The 19,123-nt window shown below is 37.3% G+C and overlaps 1 protein-coding gene across 1 annotated transcript in view; it reads left to right on the forward strand.

Annotated features, from left to right (window-relative positions):
• Positions 1-946: 946 nt before the first annotated feature.
• Positions 947-19,123, forward strand: part of CHN1 (chimerin 1) — a 140,730-nt gene continuing 122,553 nt past the window's right edge. Inside the window, exons 1-3 of the mRNA XM_047084698.1 lie at positions 947-1,016; positions 6,990-7,021; positions 9,344-9,457. Of these exons, the coding sequence (XP_046940654.1) occupies positions 9,354-9,457 (104 nt within the window). The 5' untranslated portion in view covers positions 947-1,016; positions 6,990-7,021; positions 9,344-9,353. The remainder of the gene's footprint in view (positions 1,017-6,989; positions 7,022-9,343; positions 9,458-19,123) is intronic.

The following is a 19,123-nucleotide window of genomic DNA, read 5'->3' on the forward strand; positions in this document are numbered from 1 at the left end:
GTATAAAGCATTTGTTTTATGTTTACTCTGTTTTAGAGGACTTATTTTGCTGGGTGGGAGCACAAGAGTTTGTTTCAGAAGTGGGAAGAAAGCACCTGAATTGCAATTGTAGCTTCACAACTGATTGCTGCTATATGCTGACAGGCTATATATAGCTTTAGAACTTCGGGTTCTAAAAATAAAGGTTATCATGCTCATAGATCTCTTGGGTGTTGTGACCATTCGTTATTTAACACTTAAAGTATGCGGCTGGAAAGTATTGTTTTATGAATGCTGACTAGTCCTGTTTGTTGAATTAGTAAAACCAACTATTTATTTTAAAATCAGCCTGTCACTCAGAAGCCTGTTTTCACCTTATTTTACTTTTGAAAGGGCCCCTTTTTGGTGTCATTTTTTGCTCTTGTTTAAAATTCAGTGTTCGTAAGCAATTGGGTAGTAAGATATGCTTTGATGTCACAATCTGCGATGCCCTAATGTAGAAGTATATTTATAAAATTGGAGATCACAACTACAATTCCAAAAAGAGCTCCTTTACCACATTAACTGTTACATAAACAGATTGGTGGTTTCTACCTCTCTATTCCCAAAACCTACAAGTTGCTTTAATCTAAGGTGGGAAAGTAGTGAACAAAGAATCTTGTGTTTTTAAATTTATCTGTTATCCGTTTTTAGTTCAGTCTATTAATAAAAGAAGAAACTAATATCAGGAAGCTGAATAACTGGTGTTTAGCAAGTCACTGAGTAGTAATTACAGAGCTTTAAAAAAACCCCTGTAAATACGTTTTCTTCATCGAATTTGTGAAATCTGACAGTAAATAGAGAAATAACCTATTTGGCATGCTGAAGGTTAGTGGTTTTCTTGGCTAAGTCTAAAATACAATGAAAAGGAAGCTGCGTTCTTAGCACTTTTCACTTTGATCTAAATATCATCAAGAATGCTACAGAATTGAGGAGGGCGGCAGGTACCTAGAAGTTTATCTTACTGTTAATGGAGGATAAAAAATTAAACAGTCTTTGTAAGTTCTATAACATTTCTGATCTCTTTTTTCTCACTTCTTCCCTAGAAGTCATTTCCAGCCATGTAGTTATTTGATGTGTACTTACTCCTCCACTATGCTGGCACTGTTTTTTTTTTTTTTTTAAGTTGTTGTAAGTTTAAATTATTATGGCTTGTTGAAGTTTAATTATTACCCATGTTGATATTTTCTGTGGTATAAAGTGCAGTCAAAAAAACCTAGTAATTTAGAAAACGTAGTGAAAAAAATTTGTACTTCAGTGGAAAACTGTGCATTGTTTACATGTAGCACATCCTTCCGGGTTATCCAGTTCCAGTCTTGTATGTATGTATGTATGTGTGTATATATTTGTTTATTTATTTGGGGGGGAGGGGGAGAGAGAGAGAGAGAGAGAGAGAGAATAAGTGGGGGAGGGGCAGAGAAAGAAGGAGAAACAGAATCTGAAGCAGGCTCCAGGCTCTGAGCCATCAGCACAGAGCCTGATGTGGGACTCGAACCCATGAACTGCGAGATCATGACCTGAGACAAAGTTGGATGCTTAACTCACCGAGCCACCCAGGCGCCCCTCCATTTCTAGTCTTTGATTGTCCTTGAGCGGTTGTAAGATTCCTCCTCCTGTTCTTCCTCTCACTTCCTTCTCGCTTTCCTCCTGCCTGACTAATACAGGAAACTAAAATAGATCCAAAGTTAGAGTACTGAGTGACTTACTAATTCAGAATCTACCATTGTAGGAAGCAAATACCAAATGTGTATTTTTCTCCCTTTTCCCCTCTTCTCTGTCTCTAAACAACTGAGCCACTTTGAAAAACAATGCAAAACAAAATCTTGACACTTGTGAACATTTGTACTTTGTGTGTAGACTTTATATATATACTCTAGACTGCTGCCTGAAAAAAATAGTAAATATTTGGCCAGGGTTCTGTTATTTCTTACAATTTCATATATGTATACCCTAACTTTTACAAGCATCGTATAGACTTCCAGACTAGGTTTAAAGTACCTGCCTCCAAGTACTATTTTTACAGTGGGAACAAGAAAGAGATAATGATTTTCTGTAACTTCTAACCAGGTCAATACCACTGTTAGAAAAGAGCAGCATTAAACATTTTGGAAATTTTCTGAATTTTCTGCTTCACTGTTCTCGTGACATTGCCTTCAGAATTACATGTTCTTTAAATTTGAATTTAAATTAGAAAAATTTGTGGGTGGGGGAACAACTGTTCTGATTTATAGTCATGGGATAAAGTTGCCTTAGTGAAAAAAAACTAATCTGAAAGGTCAGTCTATAACGTTGTAGGGGAGGAGGGGGGGAATTAACATTTATAATGCTTTTAGTGTTTATTTCTACAGTTTCCAGATTTCCTTTGGAGAGCAAGAAACATATATTAAACAAGCTCTTCTTGTTTTTGTGGAAAATAAGATAAGAAATAAGACTTCTTTAATTTGAAAGAGTGTGATTGGTGAATTTGATTAAAATGTTTTACATATGAAGAAAATAGTTCTTGGTGGCTGGGTGGCTCAGTCAGTTGAGCATCCAAATCTTGATTTCAACTCAGGTCATGATCTCAGGGTCATGGGATCAAGCCCTCCATGTGGCTCTGCACTGTGTGTGGAGCCTGCTTAAGATTTTCTCTCCCTCTCCCTCTCTCTCTCTCTCTCTCTCTCAAATTATATGTATATATACGTATACATATATATCTATACGTATATATCTGTATGTATATATATGTATAGATATATACGTGTACGTATATATATGTATACGTATATATGTATATATATGTAAAGAAAATATATAACACTGTATACTAAAAAATAATCATTAAAAAAAGAAAAAATAGTTCATTAGTTATAAAACTACAGTAAATGTTAATGTAACAAATTCCATTGATATTTCAAATATTGTAAAATGGCGTCTATTTATTGAATTCTTGTACTTTGCACTTTATGTCATATTTAATAATGGTAGATTAACTTAAAACTTTCTTTCTCTGAGGTATGACAGCCAAGCTACAAAGCATTTTATGAACATCTTTTATTTTTAGTTGGAATCTTTTTTGTTCCCCTTGTTTGCCATTTTTCCTACCCATGATATGGTATCATGAAAAAAATGTTAACTAAACAGAAAATTAGAGAAAGCAAAGCAAATAATTCAACATAAGTACTAATTTAAAATCAGGTCTTACTTAGTCATATTGATGTCAGACTGTAAAAAGTCCCTCAACTACTATTATGAACTTTATTTTTTTTAATTATTTTTTTAGTGGGGCGCCTGGGTGGCTCAGTCGGTTGGGCGTCCGACTTCGGTTCAGGTCATGATCTCACTGTCCGTGAATTCGAGCCCCGCGTCGGGCTCTGGGCTGATGGCTCAGAGCCTGGAGCCTGCTTCCGATTCTGTGTTTCCCTCTCTCTCTGCCCCTCCCCCGTTCATGCTCTGTCTCTCTCTGTCTCAAAAATAAATAAACGTTAAAAAAATTTTTTTTAATTATTTTTTTAGAAACTTAGAAGCTTATGCTTATACAAATGTTTGTATAAGCATATAAATACATTTCTATTATTGCATATGACATTTAGATTCCCAGTTTGATGTATTTGAAAGTAAATCAGTTGGGATCATTAATAATAATCATTACTTATATTACTAACCCTTTTTTATTTGATTATGTATCAGAGTAATGCTATCCTATGAGTTTGAAGAGACTATTCCAGCTCACCACCTAAGTATTGACATCTTAGACGTCAGCAAAAATCTAAATGCTGTTGTAGGGAATGAAAAACTTCTCCTTTATCCTCTTAGGTTCAATGCCTGGGGGCAACAAATCGAACTGACGAAAGAGATTAACAGTAGAAAAGTTCTGGGGCGGCTGGGTGGCTCAGTTAGTTAAACGTCCAGCTCTTGGTTTTGGCTCAGTCAGGTCAGGATCTCAGAGTTCGTGGGATGGAGTTCTGCTTTGGGCACTGTGCTGACAGCCTAGAGCCTGCTTGGGATTCTCTCTTTCTCCCTCTCTCTCTGCCCCTCCCCTGCTCGCTCTCTCAAAATAAATAAACTTAAAAAAGCAAAACAATACAACAGGTCTATTTCATATGCACACAGGAGGAGGGGCTCACAGCAGGTAATTGAAAACCCCAAAGAGGCAGTTTCACCCAATGGCTTCTATACCACTTGAACAAAGGATGATAAAGTGTGCTGAAGAGACCAGACAGAAGTGTTTTGGGCTTTAGAGGGGTTAGGGTGAGTTGTGGGAAGGGGACTGGGAAATGTTTAGTAAATAAGGGTTGTTTGGTAAGGTTTATTATGCAGACTCAAGTCACCTCAGATGATAAGAGTTGTTCCCTGAGTCATTGTGTTTTTCTCTCCCTGTTATCTCTTCCTTGTTGTAAAGCTATCCCCTCCCTTTACAAAGAGAAATTTATGCCCTGCCTTGAGTTGGAAAGGGGTCAGGCTAATTGTTTTTTCCATGCTCTCTGTTTCTTAATCGCCTTCAGTGCAAAATAATCCTTACCCTAAAATGGCATATTCTGAACCCCTTCACTATCTAGATAAGAGAGAAAAAGAGTTAGTTTAAACTTGTTTTATTTGATATTTCCATTATAGAAATGCAGACAAGGTGCAATGGGTTTGTCAGTTTTATTTTGGGCTTGTTGCATATTTTAACAGTAATATTAATCATCCTAAGGAAATTACCTAATTTCCTTTAATTCAAAAAATCTTTGAGTAAAGCAAAATAATTATTCAGCAATGTAAAACCTAATCACTTGTGTTACAAAGATGACTATTTAGGCAATCAGTGGAAGCTTATTGTGCATTTTATGTAGGACATAATCACTATTTGTCTTGGGTTGTAACACCATTGGATTGCTATACCATTTATGGCCACCAGTTCCTCAGCCACGCCACTTTGTACTTGTTGAGAATTTTCATCCATGAGTAGGGTGTATTCAAGAACTTTCCTTTCATTTTACTTCATTCCCATAGGCTTGATAAAGAGCTTTTACCTTCAGCCAAAGATCTTACGATTTGAGGGACTCCACAGAGGGAATAGATCCTAATGTGTCCAAGACTCTAATATTAAATTACACAAAAGTTAATCTTGATTTCTGTTTTTTAAAGGTGATATTGGCTATATCAGCAATGCATGAATGCATTCTTTGTTTAAAAATTATATTACTGGGGTGCTAGGGTGGCTCAGTCGGTTGAGGATCTGACTCTTTTTTTTTTTTTTTTTTTAATTTTTTTTTTTCAACATTTATTTATTTTTGGGATAGAGAGACGCAGAGCATGAACGGGGGAGGGGCAGAGAGAGAGGGAGACACAGAATCGGAAACAGGCTCCAGGCTCTGAGCCATCAGCCCAGAGCCCGATGCGGGGCTCGAACTCCCGGACCGGGAGATCATGACCTGGCTGAAGTCGGACGCTTAACCGACTGCGCCACCCAGGCGCCCCGAGGATCTGACTCTTAATTTTGGGTCAGGTTTTGATCTCAGGGTCATGGGATCGAGCCTCATGTTGGGCTGTATGCAGAGCATGGAGCCTGGGTTAAGATTCTCTCTCTCTCTTCCCCTCTGCCCTTCTCCCCCACTTGTGCTCACTCTCTCTCCAATAGAAAAAATTTTAATGTATAAAAAAGAAATAAAAAATTATATTACAGATAATACTAAAACCTCTCTTTTGCCTTTCTAATGGGCCTATCAGTTCATTTCCTCCCCAACCGTCCTGGAAGGAAACCACTGGAATTTGGTATATATTTTTCCACAACTCTGTATATCTATGAACATGTATTAAAGTGTTACATGTAAATGTGCTTTTCCTAAATGGTGTCATACTGTATAATTATTTCCTAACTTATGTTTGTATTTAATGGTTTGTCTTGGTGACTTCTTCATGTTAATCCCTGTAGAGCTACACATTCCTCCAAGCTGTGCATTTACTATAAATCAGCTTACTTATTCCTCTATTGGTGTATATTGGCATAAATATATTTATTTTCATTTTTAATTTTTTAGTAAAAATTTTAAAATGTTTGTAATTTAATTTTTTAATTTTTTCTTTTTGAGACAGAGAGGGCACAAGTGACCAAGGGGCAGAGAGAGAGAGAGAGGGATAGAATGAGAGAATCCCACAAGGGGCAGAGAGAGAAGGATGGAGAGAGAGGGATTGAAGCAGGGCTCACCTGGGGCTCGTGCTCACCTGACATGGGGCTGGAGCTCATCCAAAGCACGGTACGAGTTCACCCGACGTGGGACTCAAACTCATGAACTGTGAGATCACAACCTGAGCCAAAGTCAGTTGCTTAACAACTGAGCTACCCAGGCTCCCTATTTTTTTTTTATTTTTTTAAATTATTGAAGTGTAATTGACATAGAATGTCATTAGTTTCAGGTATACAACATATTGATTCAACAAATCTATAGGTTACTCGGTGCTCACCACAATAAGTGTAGTCACCATCTGTCACCATACAACCTTACTACAATATTATTGACTACATTCCCTATTATCTCCATGACTTACTTTATAACCGGACGTTTGCACCTCTTTATCCCCTTTATCTATTTCACCCATCCCCTCCCTTTTGTTCCCCTCTGGCAACCATGAATTTGATCTCTGTATTTAAGAGTCTGTTCACTTTGTTTTTTAGATTCTGTTTATAAGTGAAATCATATGGTATTTGTCTTTGACTTATTTCACTTTGCATAATATCTCCATATTATTACAAATGGCAAGATCCCATCCTTTTTTATGGCTGAGTAATTATATATATGTGTGTGTAACTATATATATATATATATATGCTTTAATTATATTTATATATATAAGTGTTATACTATATAATTATTATACATAATTGTATGTATATGCTTTAATTATATATATATGCTTTAATTTGCCACAAATACAAAATGCAAAATTTTGAGTTAGGTTGTGGACATTTGCATTTTCACAAATATCTTTTTTTTTTTCTTCCCAAATAGGTTGAAAACAGACCAAAGTATTATGGAAGAGAGTGAGTATGGATTATGAGAAAACATTTTATAGATTGGAATATGTAAGAGAGGCAGGTAAATGGATGCTTTTAGTAAAAATAAAAGCAAGATGAAGGAGGTATTCAAGTTTGAGTGAGTTAAATTGTTTTTTTCATTAGAAATAGAATTCTTCTAATTAGTGAAAATATGGAAAATAAAGATAAGTGTAGAGAAGAAAAGAGCATGGAAAAATGTATATATGGAATGATGTTAAAATACAGATGCAATTCATATAGATAAGTAATACTAGATGTGTATGAGGAAAATGTATATATTTGTGTGTGTATGTATATATTAAGTGTATCAATATATATTCACATATGTATGTACAGTGGGATGGGTGGCTTTCTGTAACACTTTTCTTTATTGTCCAAATTTTCTAAAAGTGAATTTATGCTGTGCAGAAATAACTAATGTTCACAATTTGAAATATTACCTTCTGAGGCTCTGTCTTCCTAATGGTTTTACAACAGTTAGGTATTACAATTTTACAGCCTGATTTTTCCACTTAATATTAATAATGAGCATTTTTCTATTTTATGAAAAATGTAATAATTTTTAAAGTCCTACTAGTTTTTCTGAGTATATATATATATATATATATATATATATATATATATATAAAAGAAATATAGGCCTTTGGAAAGAAAAATAAAAATCACCTAAAAATGAAGAATCCCATCATTCTTCAAATAAAATCATTTGTTTTTCAAGACTTATGATCGTATCAGATAAACGGTGATGTATATAGCAAATATTTGAAACTTTTTCAAAATTCTGTCTAAGTTTTCAAGACTTTTGTGACTAGAACACAGACACATAAGTTGGGGGGAGCCACTGCTGGTTTTTATAGTTGTACCATGATTTCGTCACTTTGCTGCTTCTGGCATTTAGTTTGCTTTTAAACTATATTATTAAAAATAACACCATCAGAAACATCTTAGCGCATAAAGCTTTTTCTGGGGTTGAAATTTTGGTTCAACTGATATGAACAGTTTTACAGTTCTTTAAATACCCTTGTTGTCAAGTTCTTTTCCAAAGTTTGTGTCCTTTAATGAGATTTTCTTTTAAATTAATTGAGTTTTTAAAAACAAATACTAACTTTTACTAATTTGATTAATTAATGTCATTTCAACGTAAAACAAAATGCCAGTATGCTAATCTAATGGAATGTGCAACCACCAGGGATAGGTTACCATCTTCTTGCCTCCAGCAGAGTCTGATGGGCCTGGTTCTGAACGACTGAGGAATATATGGATATAAGAAATTCCTGGAATCTCCTTTCAGACCTAGCTGCCCTGATTGTTATGATTTGAACATTTGTATCATGAACTGTTTTAAGGCTTGAATTGAGAAAGACAGAACTGTTCCCCCGAGAAAGACTCCGGAAGCTCAGCACTTACCCACTAGTACAGTTCCTAAATTATTAAGGTGCCGTTTCAGGGCCTTTTAAATGTATCATTCCATAATCAAATGACGTTTGTTTCTTTCATACCAGTAAAAACCGCGGTTTCACTTGAGCAGTCTCTCAGTTCACTTATCCTTGAATTACTGAAAGGATGTAATGTCCGTGTAAGTTCTCTGTAAATTGTAAGTCACCATACAGATACAAGGTGGTTTTTAGTTTTTAGTATTAATCAGCAGTCACCGCTAACGTTTTCTTTCTTTGTCAGTGTTTCCTGTCCGAATGCTATAAATGAATCCACTGCCTTTGTGTAAAGAATGTGTTATTTATGGTTTTTTCTTCGTGCTTTTTGTCCACGTTAATCAAAAATAGGGTTTTAGCAGGGAGCGAAAGCAAGTATTCCTGTTGTTTGCTTTTGGCTTGAGTATCCAGTGATGCAGATTATGCACATTATTGGGCAATCATGCCAATTAAGGGCAACCCAGGGTCCTGGCAGCTTGCCAACATAGACTGTGAGCCAAAATTCTGGAGCAGTGCCACTAGCGTGAAGGAAGGAAATGGGACACATTTCTGTGTATTTTTTAGTACGTCCATATGGTCAGCTGGCCACATAAGAAGGAAATTGTCCTCTTGAGAGAGGTGGTTTGATCTTCCCTTAGATGGATGTGAATTTTGATTTCACAATTGTTAAATGGATTGGAGAACTACTTTGGTGCGGTTCTCGTTACCGCAGAGAAGCTGGCCAGGAGCCAGGCCCAGAGAAACACAAGCAGAGTTAAACCCAACTGCTCCCCTTCGATTATATGGCAGTACTTTGTCTAGGTGGAGGGCTTTGTTTTATCTTGCTTTATTGAGAAAGGTGGAAAGCATTCAGTTTCTGAAATGACTTTTTTCTTAGGTTTCACGGCATGATCTCCCGAGAAGAAGCAGACCAGCTCTTGAGTGTGGCTGAGGGGAGTTACCTCATTCGCGAGAGCCAGCGTCAGCCAGGAACCTACACTTTGGCTTTAAGGTTGGTCATGGACCTGTAATTATAACTGTGCTTCATTTAAAACCCTCTTAATAGAGGGCTTTAAATTTTAAAAGCATCCAGCATGTAATTGAATTGGTTCTTGTTTTCTTGGGACCTAATTACCATTTTAATAGCTTTGAGACCCTTAAAAAATTCCTCATGAATGGTAGCACTCAGTAATTAAGAATTGAAAAACTTTTAAAGCATTTTTATTGTAGCTGCTTTCTTCTATTTCATCTTACCCATTCTCCCCCGTCTGTCCTGCTGTGTCAGCTCCCATCTATTTCTTGAATAAGGAAAGGAGCTAAGAAAAGATCTTTGTAACTCATAAAATTAAAGCCAATATCATTTCTCTTCGGATGGCTTTTGGCTGAAGCAGCTTTTCTTGAGAGCTCTTGGCTCTTTCCTGTCGACTAAACTTTGCCTAGTATTTTGGCTGTTCTTAGCTTATAGTACAGTGCCCAGAAACAAATATTTCCATTAACCCTGCAATAAAAACAGAACAGTAATACAGTAGCTTGCTTATCCATTGGGCTTACCTTATGTCACGCCTCGACCCTCATTTAATCTTCTCAGCAACTCTAGGATATATGTTCTGTCACTATCGCCACGTTGCAGATGAGGAAACTGAGGACCTAGTGATTGAATAACTTGGCCAAGGTCATACATTTAATAATTTGTGTAGCTGATACGTGAACCCAAATAATCTGGCTTCAGAGTCTGTGTTCTTACTCACTCTACATTGCTGCCTCTCCAAAGGCCTGGAATATTTACCCGTTGTCTTTGTTCATTCATTCATCTATTCTTTCGAAAAGACTTAAAAGTAGAAACTTCCTAAGGAAAAGGTCAAAGACATGACAATTTCCTTTGGTAGCCACTAGGAGAGAACAGAAAGATGATGTTATTGCTGTAACATGAGCGTGTCGAATGCTTTCTCCAATCACTTATGCCTGTTTGAGCGAGCAGGGACTGCTCTTAATTTCATCCACAAGACTTAATCTTTCTGACAAGGAGAACAATATAATTCAGTACTTTTTCGTACTGAATTCTGGATTAATTGTGTACTTGCAGAATAAAGCTCATTGCATGCGTGGAAATCGGCTTTTTATGGTAAATCCCCCTTCAATTATTTAATTATATTGTTCTTCAGGTTTACATTGTGGCATACAGGGGAAAAAAATCTGGGCTGAGAATTCAGATAGTTATTTTATTACCACTAAATGAACTAAAGACTGATTCGGCATAAATCATACAGAACTTCCTAAAGTCAGTTTTTCCCTCTTTCCACTCATAACATTTTGTGATTCTAGGATTCTGCAACACCCCATTTCCAAATAGTCTGGTCATCTGTGTGTCTAGGGTAAACGAGTGTACATGTAAAGATTTACAGACCAGAATAACAAAGAAGGAAGGGTGGGGGTGAGGGGGGGACAGGTGTCTGCACAACACTCTTCTTCCTTTCTCCTTTATTGCCATCTGCCCTAAATCCCTTTGAGATCACATAGAAAGTTACAGAACTGAATTTGAGCTCAGTCTTGCGTCATTGCCAGGTTCAGGTACTTTCCATTATGCCATCGTGCCACTCATCTTCTAGCGTGGCTGTCACTCAGTTTTCACTGAAGGACATCAGTAAATACCCTAGGGTCAAGGGTTTGCTGTAGAGAAAAGTAGCACCCAAAGCCCTCAAGCTCTACCTCTTTCCCACCCTCTCACCCTCTCTCATGCTACTCCTCACTGTCATTTTTGAATCACTTTCCATCCACTCCAGCCCAGGAAATCCTAGAATAGAGAATCGAGGAGATTAGATTGTTGGGAATGTTTTTAACTCATATGTCTTGGGGAAACCTACAGCCTTCCTTTTGTTATTGAAAATGACCATAAAATTGTCACATGGAAAAGAAATAGTAATGAGTAAAAGCGGCGGTAGTGGGAGTAGGGAATTTGTGAGTACACATTGTGAGTAATTTATATGCTAAAATATGATCTTCCTTGCTTTGAGCTAGATGTACAGCAGGGAAGTGTTAAGGAGAATATGAAAATAAGTCGTATTGATGTGTCTGATAGTCCCCGTTTCAACTGGTGCTTCTCCCAATTCACATCAGCTTGTTTTGTTTTTAATGTAATGCACTATTTCTTCGGGAACCAGTTTTATAATTTACAGGCATCAGCGTTCATTATGCTTTTACTGCGTTAACCGTGGGCCCTTAAGTTTGGAACACGTCCTTGAACGCACGTTGCCCCATTGGCACCTCAACCTCATTGTGTCCAAAACTGAACTCACCAGTTTTACTCCCAAATATGCTGTAACATCTATATTCCCTTTGTTAGCTGATGACACTATGATTTAGTCAGTCCATAAGACTGAAACCAAGACATCACTTTTCTTTTTTCTCTTAGCTCTATTTTAAGATGTTTGTAGGCCCCGGCACTACTCCCTTTAGAGGCTCTCCCCTCACATCATAGCAAACGCTATATCCCATATCAGATATATATTTTTTTGGTGTTAAGATTGTTTAGGTTTTTTTATTTTTTTTTTAATTTTTTTTTTTAAACATTTATTTATTTTTGAGACAGAGAGAGACAGGGCATGAACAGGGGAGGGGCAGAGAGAGAGGGAGACACAGAATCTGAAACGGGCTCCAGGCTCTGAGCTGTCGGCACAGAGCCCGACTCGGGGCTCGAACTCACGGACCGTGAGATCATGACCTGAGCCAAAGTCGGATGCTCAACCAACTGAGCCACACAGGCGCCCCTGTTTAGGTTTTTTTAAAAAATTAATGCTTTTAAAATTAACTTTAATTTCGAGTTTACCTTTTGTATTTGGGAGCGCACCTTTTTTTTTTTTTTTTTTTCCTTCGTATTGCATAGCTTTTCATAGACCGGAAAGCCCAAGGTACCGTGCCTGTATTATCTCATGGTTAAGAGGACTTTTCCTTCTTGCTCATCTCACACGGCCAAACCCAACAGTCTTTTATTTTTTTCAGGTGTCTCAAATTTTACCCTTCTTTTTGATTTCAAGATTAGTGCAATAACTGCTTGGAAATCTCCCTCCCTCCAGCTTTGCTTCCTTGAATGTGTCTTACACAGTATCATTCATGACCAGTCTTAAAACCTGCTGCAGTAGTCAGCAAAGTTGTGGTGTCGAGTGGGGCACAAGCTTTCAAAGAACATACCTCCCTCCATCGCTGGCATCTCCCCACTACCGTGGAGCCTAATCCTTCACTGATGATCTTTGTGTAGAATGTGAGGTATTACATAGGGGGACCATGTACTGTGTGTGTGCTGTCACGATACCAGCGTTCCCGTAATCAGAAAAGAGATTCCCAGTACACAGCGTGGGAGGTCTTCCGTAGTTAACATCTAACTTTCCTCCTGAGCAGCATCTTCTCCCACACCCCGTCCCAGCCTGAATTTCAGGCCAGGTTTGTCTGGCTTTTTGGCCTTTGCTCATGTTGACCCCTTGGTTCCATAAAAATGATCGTTGCTCAGTGAAAGTTTTTTATACACTGAAGGCGTACAGACAGGCATCCACGTGAAGGTAGAATGCTGGCCCAAGCACTAGATTATGTATCGTGAAGCATGAAGTCTTTCAAAGTGACTTTGGAGTTTTCTGTGTATTGATGTTGACGACGTTTAGATTAGTTACAGTTTTAATGATATATGGCAAGTGCCACTTATTAAAAAAAATCTAAGATAATTTAAGGAGTTTGATTTGGAAAACATTTGTACGATTTTCATAGTTTTAGAACTAATTGTGTTTTGTTTTTTGTTTTTTAATATTTATTTATTTTTGAGACAGGGAGAGGCAGCATGAACAGGGGAGGGGCAGAGAGAGAGGGAGACACAGACTCCGAAGCAGGCTCCAGGCTCTGAGCTGTCAGCACAGAGACCAACGCGGGGCTCGAACTCACGGACCATGAGATCGTGACCTGGGCCGAAGTCGGACGCTTAACCGACTGAGCCACCCAGGCGCCCCAGAACTAATTCTTTAAAAACATACGTCATTATATAATTTTTTTTACTAGAAGAAAAGAATTAGGTTCAGTGTTGTACATACAGAGTGATAAATGAAAAGGGATAGGACTAGCGCATGTTTTATATTGTCCTTTTTATTAAATGTAAACATATGCAAATGAATACTTACAAGAAATATAAAAGTTATTAAATAACATGTTATTATAACTGTTACATGCTCAGCCTATATTTTGAGAAAAGCCATTGCCTTTGGAGTCTCCTTTGTACTGTATATGCCTCCCCTATTCCTTCCTTTTGCTTTCTGTCCCTCACACTAGCCAACTTACCCTGATTATCATTCCCTACCTTTCTTTTAAAAAAAAAATTTTTTTTTAATGTTTATTTTGAGAAAGAATGTGAGCGGGAGAGAGGTGGGGGTAGTGGGGTGGGGGAGGGGAGACACAGAATTCAAAGCAGCTCCCAGCTCCCAGCTGACTGACACGGGGCTCCAACTCATGAACCACGAGATCAGGACCTGAGCTGAAGTCGGACATTTAATTGACTGAGCCACCCAGGCGCCTCCCGCCCGCCGCTTTTCTTTAAAGGCTTATAATTTATGTTTGTATCCTTACATAATACATTGTTTAGATTTGTTCATTTTTGAACTTCAAGTAAATAGAAAACGTAGTATGTATTCTTCAGTTTTTTTCACTCCACATTGTATTCCTGATATTTCTTCTTACTGTAGAATATGGCTATAATTCATTTATTTTTACTGCTATATAGCCACTAAATAAATACAGTATAATTTGTTTATCCATCCTGTTATCAGTGGACAGGTGGGTGGTTTCTAGTTTGGTGCTGTTAAAAACAGTCCTGCCATGTGTAATAATCTTGTAAATGTCTCCTGGTATACATGAAGATTTTCTCTAGAATATTTACTTAGATGTAAAAGTGCTACTTTTGCTTTATTAAATAATGACAGTTTTTTCCAAAGTAGTTGTGCTGATGTTTATTCCACAACACTGTAGAGAATTCCTGTTGTTTTCCTTTTTGTTTTCACTTAATACCGTCAGACGTTATGTGCGTCTGATGGTATCTGCTGGTTAATTTGAATGTCTCTGATTCCAAATGAGATTGAGAATCTTTTCATGTTTATTTACTATTCACATTTTCTTTTCTGTGAAATGTGCACTCAAACCCCCTGCCCTTTCTTCTTTTGGGTTGCATGGCATTTTCCTGTTGACTCATGAAAGTCCATCTGTTCTGGATACTAATCATTGGGTTCTATATGAATTGAATTTGTCTCCTTCAAGTTTGTGACTTGTCCCTTATTTCTATTTATGGTATTTTTAAGTTTTAATTTTAGATAAAGTATATTATCCATTTACATTCAGCGTAATTACTGATATATTTTGGTTTAAATATTTATTTTCTATTTAACTTAACTGTTTCATGTTTCTTTTTCTTTGTTGATTTATTGATAAATCAATTTCTTATTCCATTTTTTTTCTCCCTGTTAACTTGAGCTATACATTATTTTACTGTTATTTTAATGGTTAAAAGATTAATGATTAAGATTAATGGTTAAACATGTGCCCTTGACTCGTTTATATTTAATATAAATGATGGCTTCTATCACTTTCCCGATACTGCCAGAAAATTAAGTCCCTCTAAATTCCATTTCCCTCCCTCCTACCTTTTGTCTTGTTACTTTTAGATATTTTATTTCTACATGTATCTTAAACCCTACCGTACCTTATTATTGTTTCAACAGAAAACATTTAGTCAGTATTTTTCCATATATACTCATATTTGCCCCCTCATTGTTTTTCATTCTTTCCTGTAATTTTGTGTTTTCTTAGAATTACCTTCCTTTTGCTTGAAAAACTCTTTTAGTATTTCTCTAACTGTATGTTTATTCAGGATAAATTATTTTCTGACTTTTCTAAAATTATTTTGCTTTCTGAACGAAATTTCTGACTTTTATTTCTCTGAACTTTAGTTTGGACATTTTCTGTTGACCTTTCAGTTTACTAGTCCTGTATTCTGCTGTTTTTATCAGCTATTAAATCCATCCATTGAGTTCCTTGTTTCATATACTGTGTTACTTAGGTGCAGAATTTTCTTTCTTTCATTCTTCTTTTTTTTAAGGTTCTAATTCTCAGATGAAATTTCCCATATTTTCCAGGATATTCTTGAGTAATGACTTATCAAAACAGTTGTTCGCTGCAAATAATGTAGAATTACATGAGTACTGCACCATGAATTCTTGGAAATAGTGAAATAAGAAGGTGAAAGACTAGTGCAGACTAATATAAGTGATCATATGAAATGATCTTTTAAATATTTGGTATCTGTTTTCTCATTGCCACTGCTGTACCTGCTGATAAGGGTGCAAACAATTTCTGTATGTAAGTCTAATCCCAACACATTCAAAACTAGTTTTTTCAACAGGTTTATCTGAAAATTACATATTTTTTATGGCATTGATGTGAATGCAAAAAGGTCTTTACTATCTCAACAAATTTATAAATAATATTGTGATCCCCAGTAGCTGTTTATCTTGTCTGCATTAAGTGTACGAGAGGTGAGCCGTTGCTCAACTCTAGGACCTTACTATTACTCTTCCTAAGCTATTCATTTAATGTGGGGCACACTCGCTTGGATTCCATCCAAGAATTTTCTTAGAAATATGAAAACACGTCTTTATATCAATGTTGTGCATTTAATATGGTGTCGGGATTACAGTTATGCATTACATTGATTTATGGTGCTCTCTGATAACATTGGTTCCCTTTGATATGAAATACCCCTTTTTCTCAGTGGCCTGATGTACTAAATTTGTTCATTTTTACTAACAAGAAATATATAATCTTACGTTTGTATTTTACTAAAACTAGAAAATAACGCTGGAAGAAGAAACATTTAAAATGCTAATTATAGGGGTGGTGGGATGGCCTCAGTTGGTTAAGTGGCTGACTTCCGCTCAGGTCAGGATCTCGTGGTTTGTGAGTTTGAGCCCTGGTTTGGGCTCTGCACTGACAGTGGGGAGCCTGCTTGGGATTCCCTCTCTCTTTCTCTCTCCCCCCCGCCTTTCTCTCTGCCCTTCTCCCACTTGTGCTTTCTCTCTCAAAATAAATAAACAAACTTAAAAAAATAAATAAAACACTAATGATCTAATCAGGAAACTTTTCAGTTAAAGTATAGGTTGAAAGAGAAGACGGTTAGAGGGAATAAGGAATTGAGATTTTAAAACATCTGTCACAAAATATGATTGCAATTCCCTATTCTCACTGTTGGAATTTTGGAAATAGCTGTAGTAGCTTAGACCTTGACAAACATGAGTTCCAGTTGCCTGACCTTATTATATATATTTAACCTCTCTGAGCTTTAGTTTCCTATTTGTGAAGTGGGAATTATAATCCCGCACTGGGCTCTGTACTGACAGCCCAGAGTGTAGAGCTTACTTTGGATTCTGTGTCTCATTCTCTCTCTGTCCCTCCCCCACTCGTGCTGTGTCTCTGTCTCTCAAAAATAAGTAAATGTGGGGCCCCTGGTGGCTCAGTCAGTTGAGTGTCCGACTTCGGCTCAGGTCATGATCTTGCAGTCTGTGAGTTCAAGCCCCGTATCGGGCTCTGTGCTGATGGCTCAGAGCCTGGAGCCTGCTTTGGATTCTGTGTCTCCCTCTCTCTCTGCTCCTCCTTGCTCATGCTCTGTCTCTCTCTGTCTCAAAAAAAAAAAAAAAAGGGGGCACCTGGGTGGCGCAGTCGGTTAAGCGTCCGACTTCAGCCAGGTCACGATCTCGCGGTCTGTGAGTTCGAGCCCTGCGTCGGGCTCTGGGCTGATGGCTCAGAGCCTGGAGCCTGTTTCCGATTCTGTGTCTCCCTCTCTCTCTGCCCCTCCCCCGTTCATGCTCTGTCTCTCTCTGTCCCAAAAATAAACATTGAAAAAAAAAAATAGAAAAAAATAAGTAAATGTAAACAAAAATTCAAAATAGGTAAACTCTACTGGCTCAAACAATAAATTACTTAAGGAAATACCTCATATAATGAGAAATTCAGAAATGCAATAACATGGATGATCAGTATCCCAGTGATGTTATCAAGGACTTATTATCTTTTTGTTTTTGTTCATGGCCACTCACAACATCAGCTCCAATCTCAGGCTGGCTTTCCTTGTGGTCAAAAGGTGGTTGTCAGGGCATTTAGAGTTGTATGCCTCCTTATTTATGCCTGGCAGGGGAGGACAGGGGAACATTTTTCTCAGGTAGTATGCATCCTTCCTTTAAGGTTGACCAGACCTCTCCAGGTTTCCCTTTTCCATCCCTGAGCCGATATATAGTATGCAGGGAAATGCTGTACCAATTGCTTGTCTAACCACATGGTTCTAGAGCTGGGAGATAGGGTCAGTCCCTTCTTCAAGATAAGGCTGGAGAGGAAGTCTGGATGACCAAACAAAATCTGGTTTTCTTTTCTTGTTTTATTTTATTTTATTAAAAAAATTTTTTTTAATGTTTATTCATTTTTGAGAGAGCGACTGAGCATGAGTGGGGGAAGGGCAGAGAGAGAAAGGGAGGCACAGGATCTGAAGCAGGCTCCAGGCTCTGACCTGTCAGCAGAGAACCCGATGCGGGGCTTGAACTCACAAACTGTGAGATCACAACTTGAGCCAAAGTTGGATGCCCAATGGACTGAGCCACCCAGGTGCCCCTCTTTTCTTGTATTAAAAGAAGGAAGAAGGTGGAGTGGGGAGAGAACATGGATACCAGTTACATAATAGGACATAATAGGTATTCATTAAAGTAGTTTCCTTGTTAGAAAGTGAAGATCATTCTGTGATATAGTTCTTCAAATCTTTCCATCCTGATCAGTCTCTTATTAAAGTAGTATATCCAATTTTAGCTTTGGTAAATAGTAAGAAAATATGGTATTAGCTCCAAAGAAAGTTTTATATGAGGCCAGGCACCAGAGTTTTGTAAATTATGTTTTAATGATGTTCTGTTGGCTATACTATTTTCAAAATTAAAAAAAATATATATTTTCCAAACTGACTTTAAAATCAGTATTTTAAAGGTGATTGGAAAACCTAATTATGTTAATATACAATTTTAGCGCAGTGAAATCCATCATACTTTGACTAATATATACCTTAAAATATTTATCCCTGGTGTGTCACAGATGTATCAAGGCCTTTTGTTAGGGGCTTGGTCTTCATTGTTAAATGGGGGAATTAAAATAATCCTTCAGATAACTGGATATTCAAAAACAGTAGCATTTTTTGAGTTTCTGTATTCTGCTAGTGCTATTTACATGGGTCAAGAAGGAAGACATTTTAGTTGGCTCTTAAAGGTAGACTAGAAGTTTGCCAGGTAGAAGAATAGGATGTGACGAAAAACAAGCATTTGGGGAAGATCAGCCAAGGAAGTAATATATAGAACAGCGTGGAACATTTGGTGTATGGCAGGTTGCTAGGGCTTGGGGGTGCAGGAAGTTTGAGCAAGAAGTGTGCCAGGGAAGCCTGGTATTTCATGCTTAAGAATTTGGACTTTATCTGAAGGAAATGGGAGTCACTGAAGACTTTTAATAGAAGAGGGTGATGATTATATTTGTAATTTGGAAGGGTCATTGTGAGAGCAATAAGAATAATGAGTGGAAAGTGTGGTGGGACTTAAGTTTTCCCAGAATCATTTCGGTCATTAATTTAGTAAGC

This window comes from Lynx rufus, unplaced genomic scaffold, assembly GCF_022079265.1.
Source record: "Lynx rufus isolate CCGP_SWC_20201006 ecotype Redwood Valley unplaced genomic scaffold, mLynRuf1.p SCAF_2, whole genome shotgun sequence".
In the NCBI taxonomy this organism is placed as follows: Eukaryota; Metazoa; Chordata; class Mammalia; order Carnivora; family Felidae; genus Lynx; species Lynx rufus.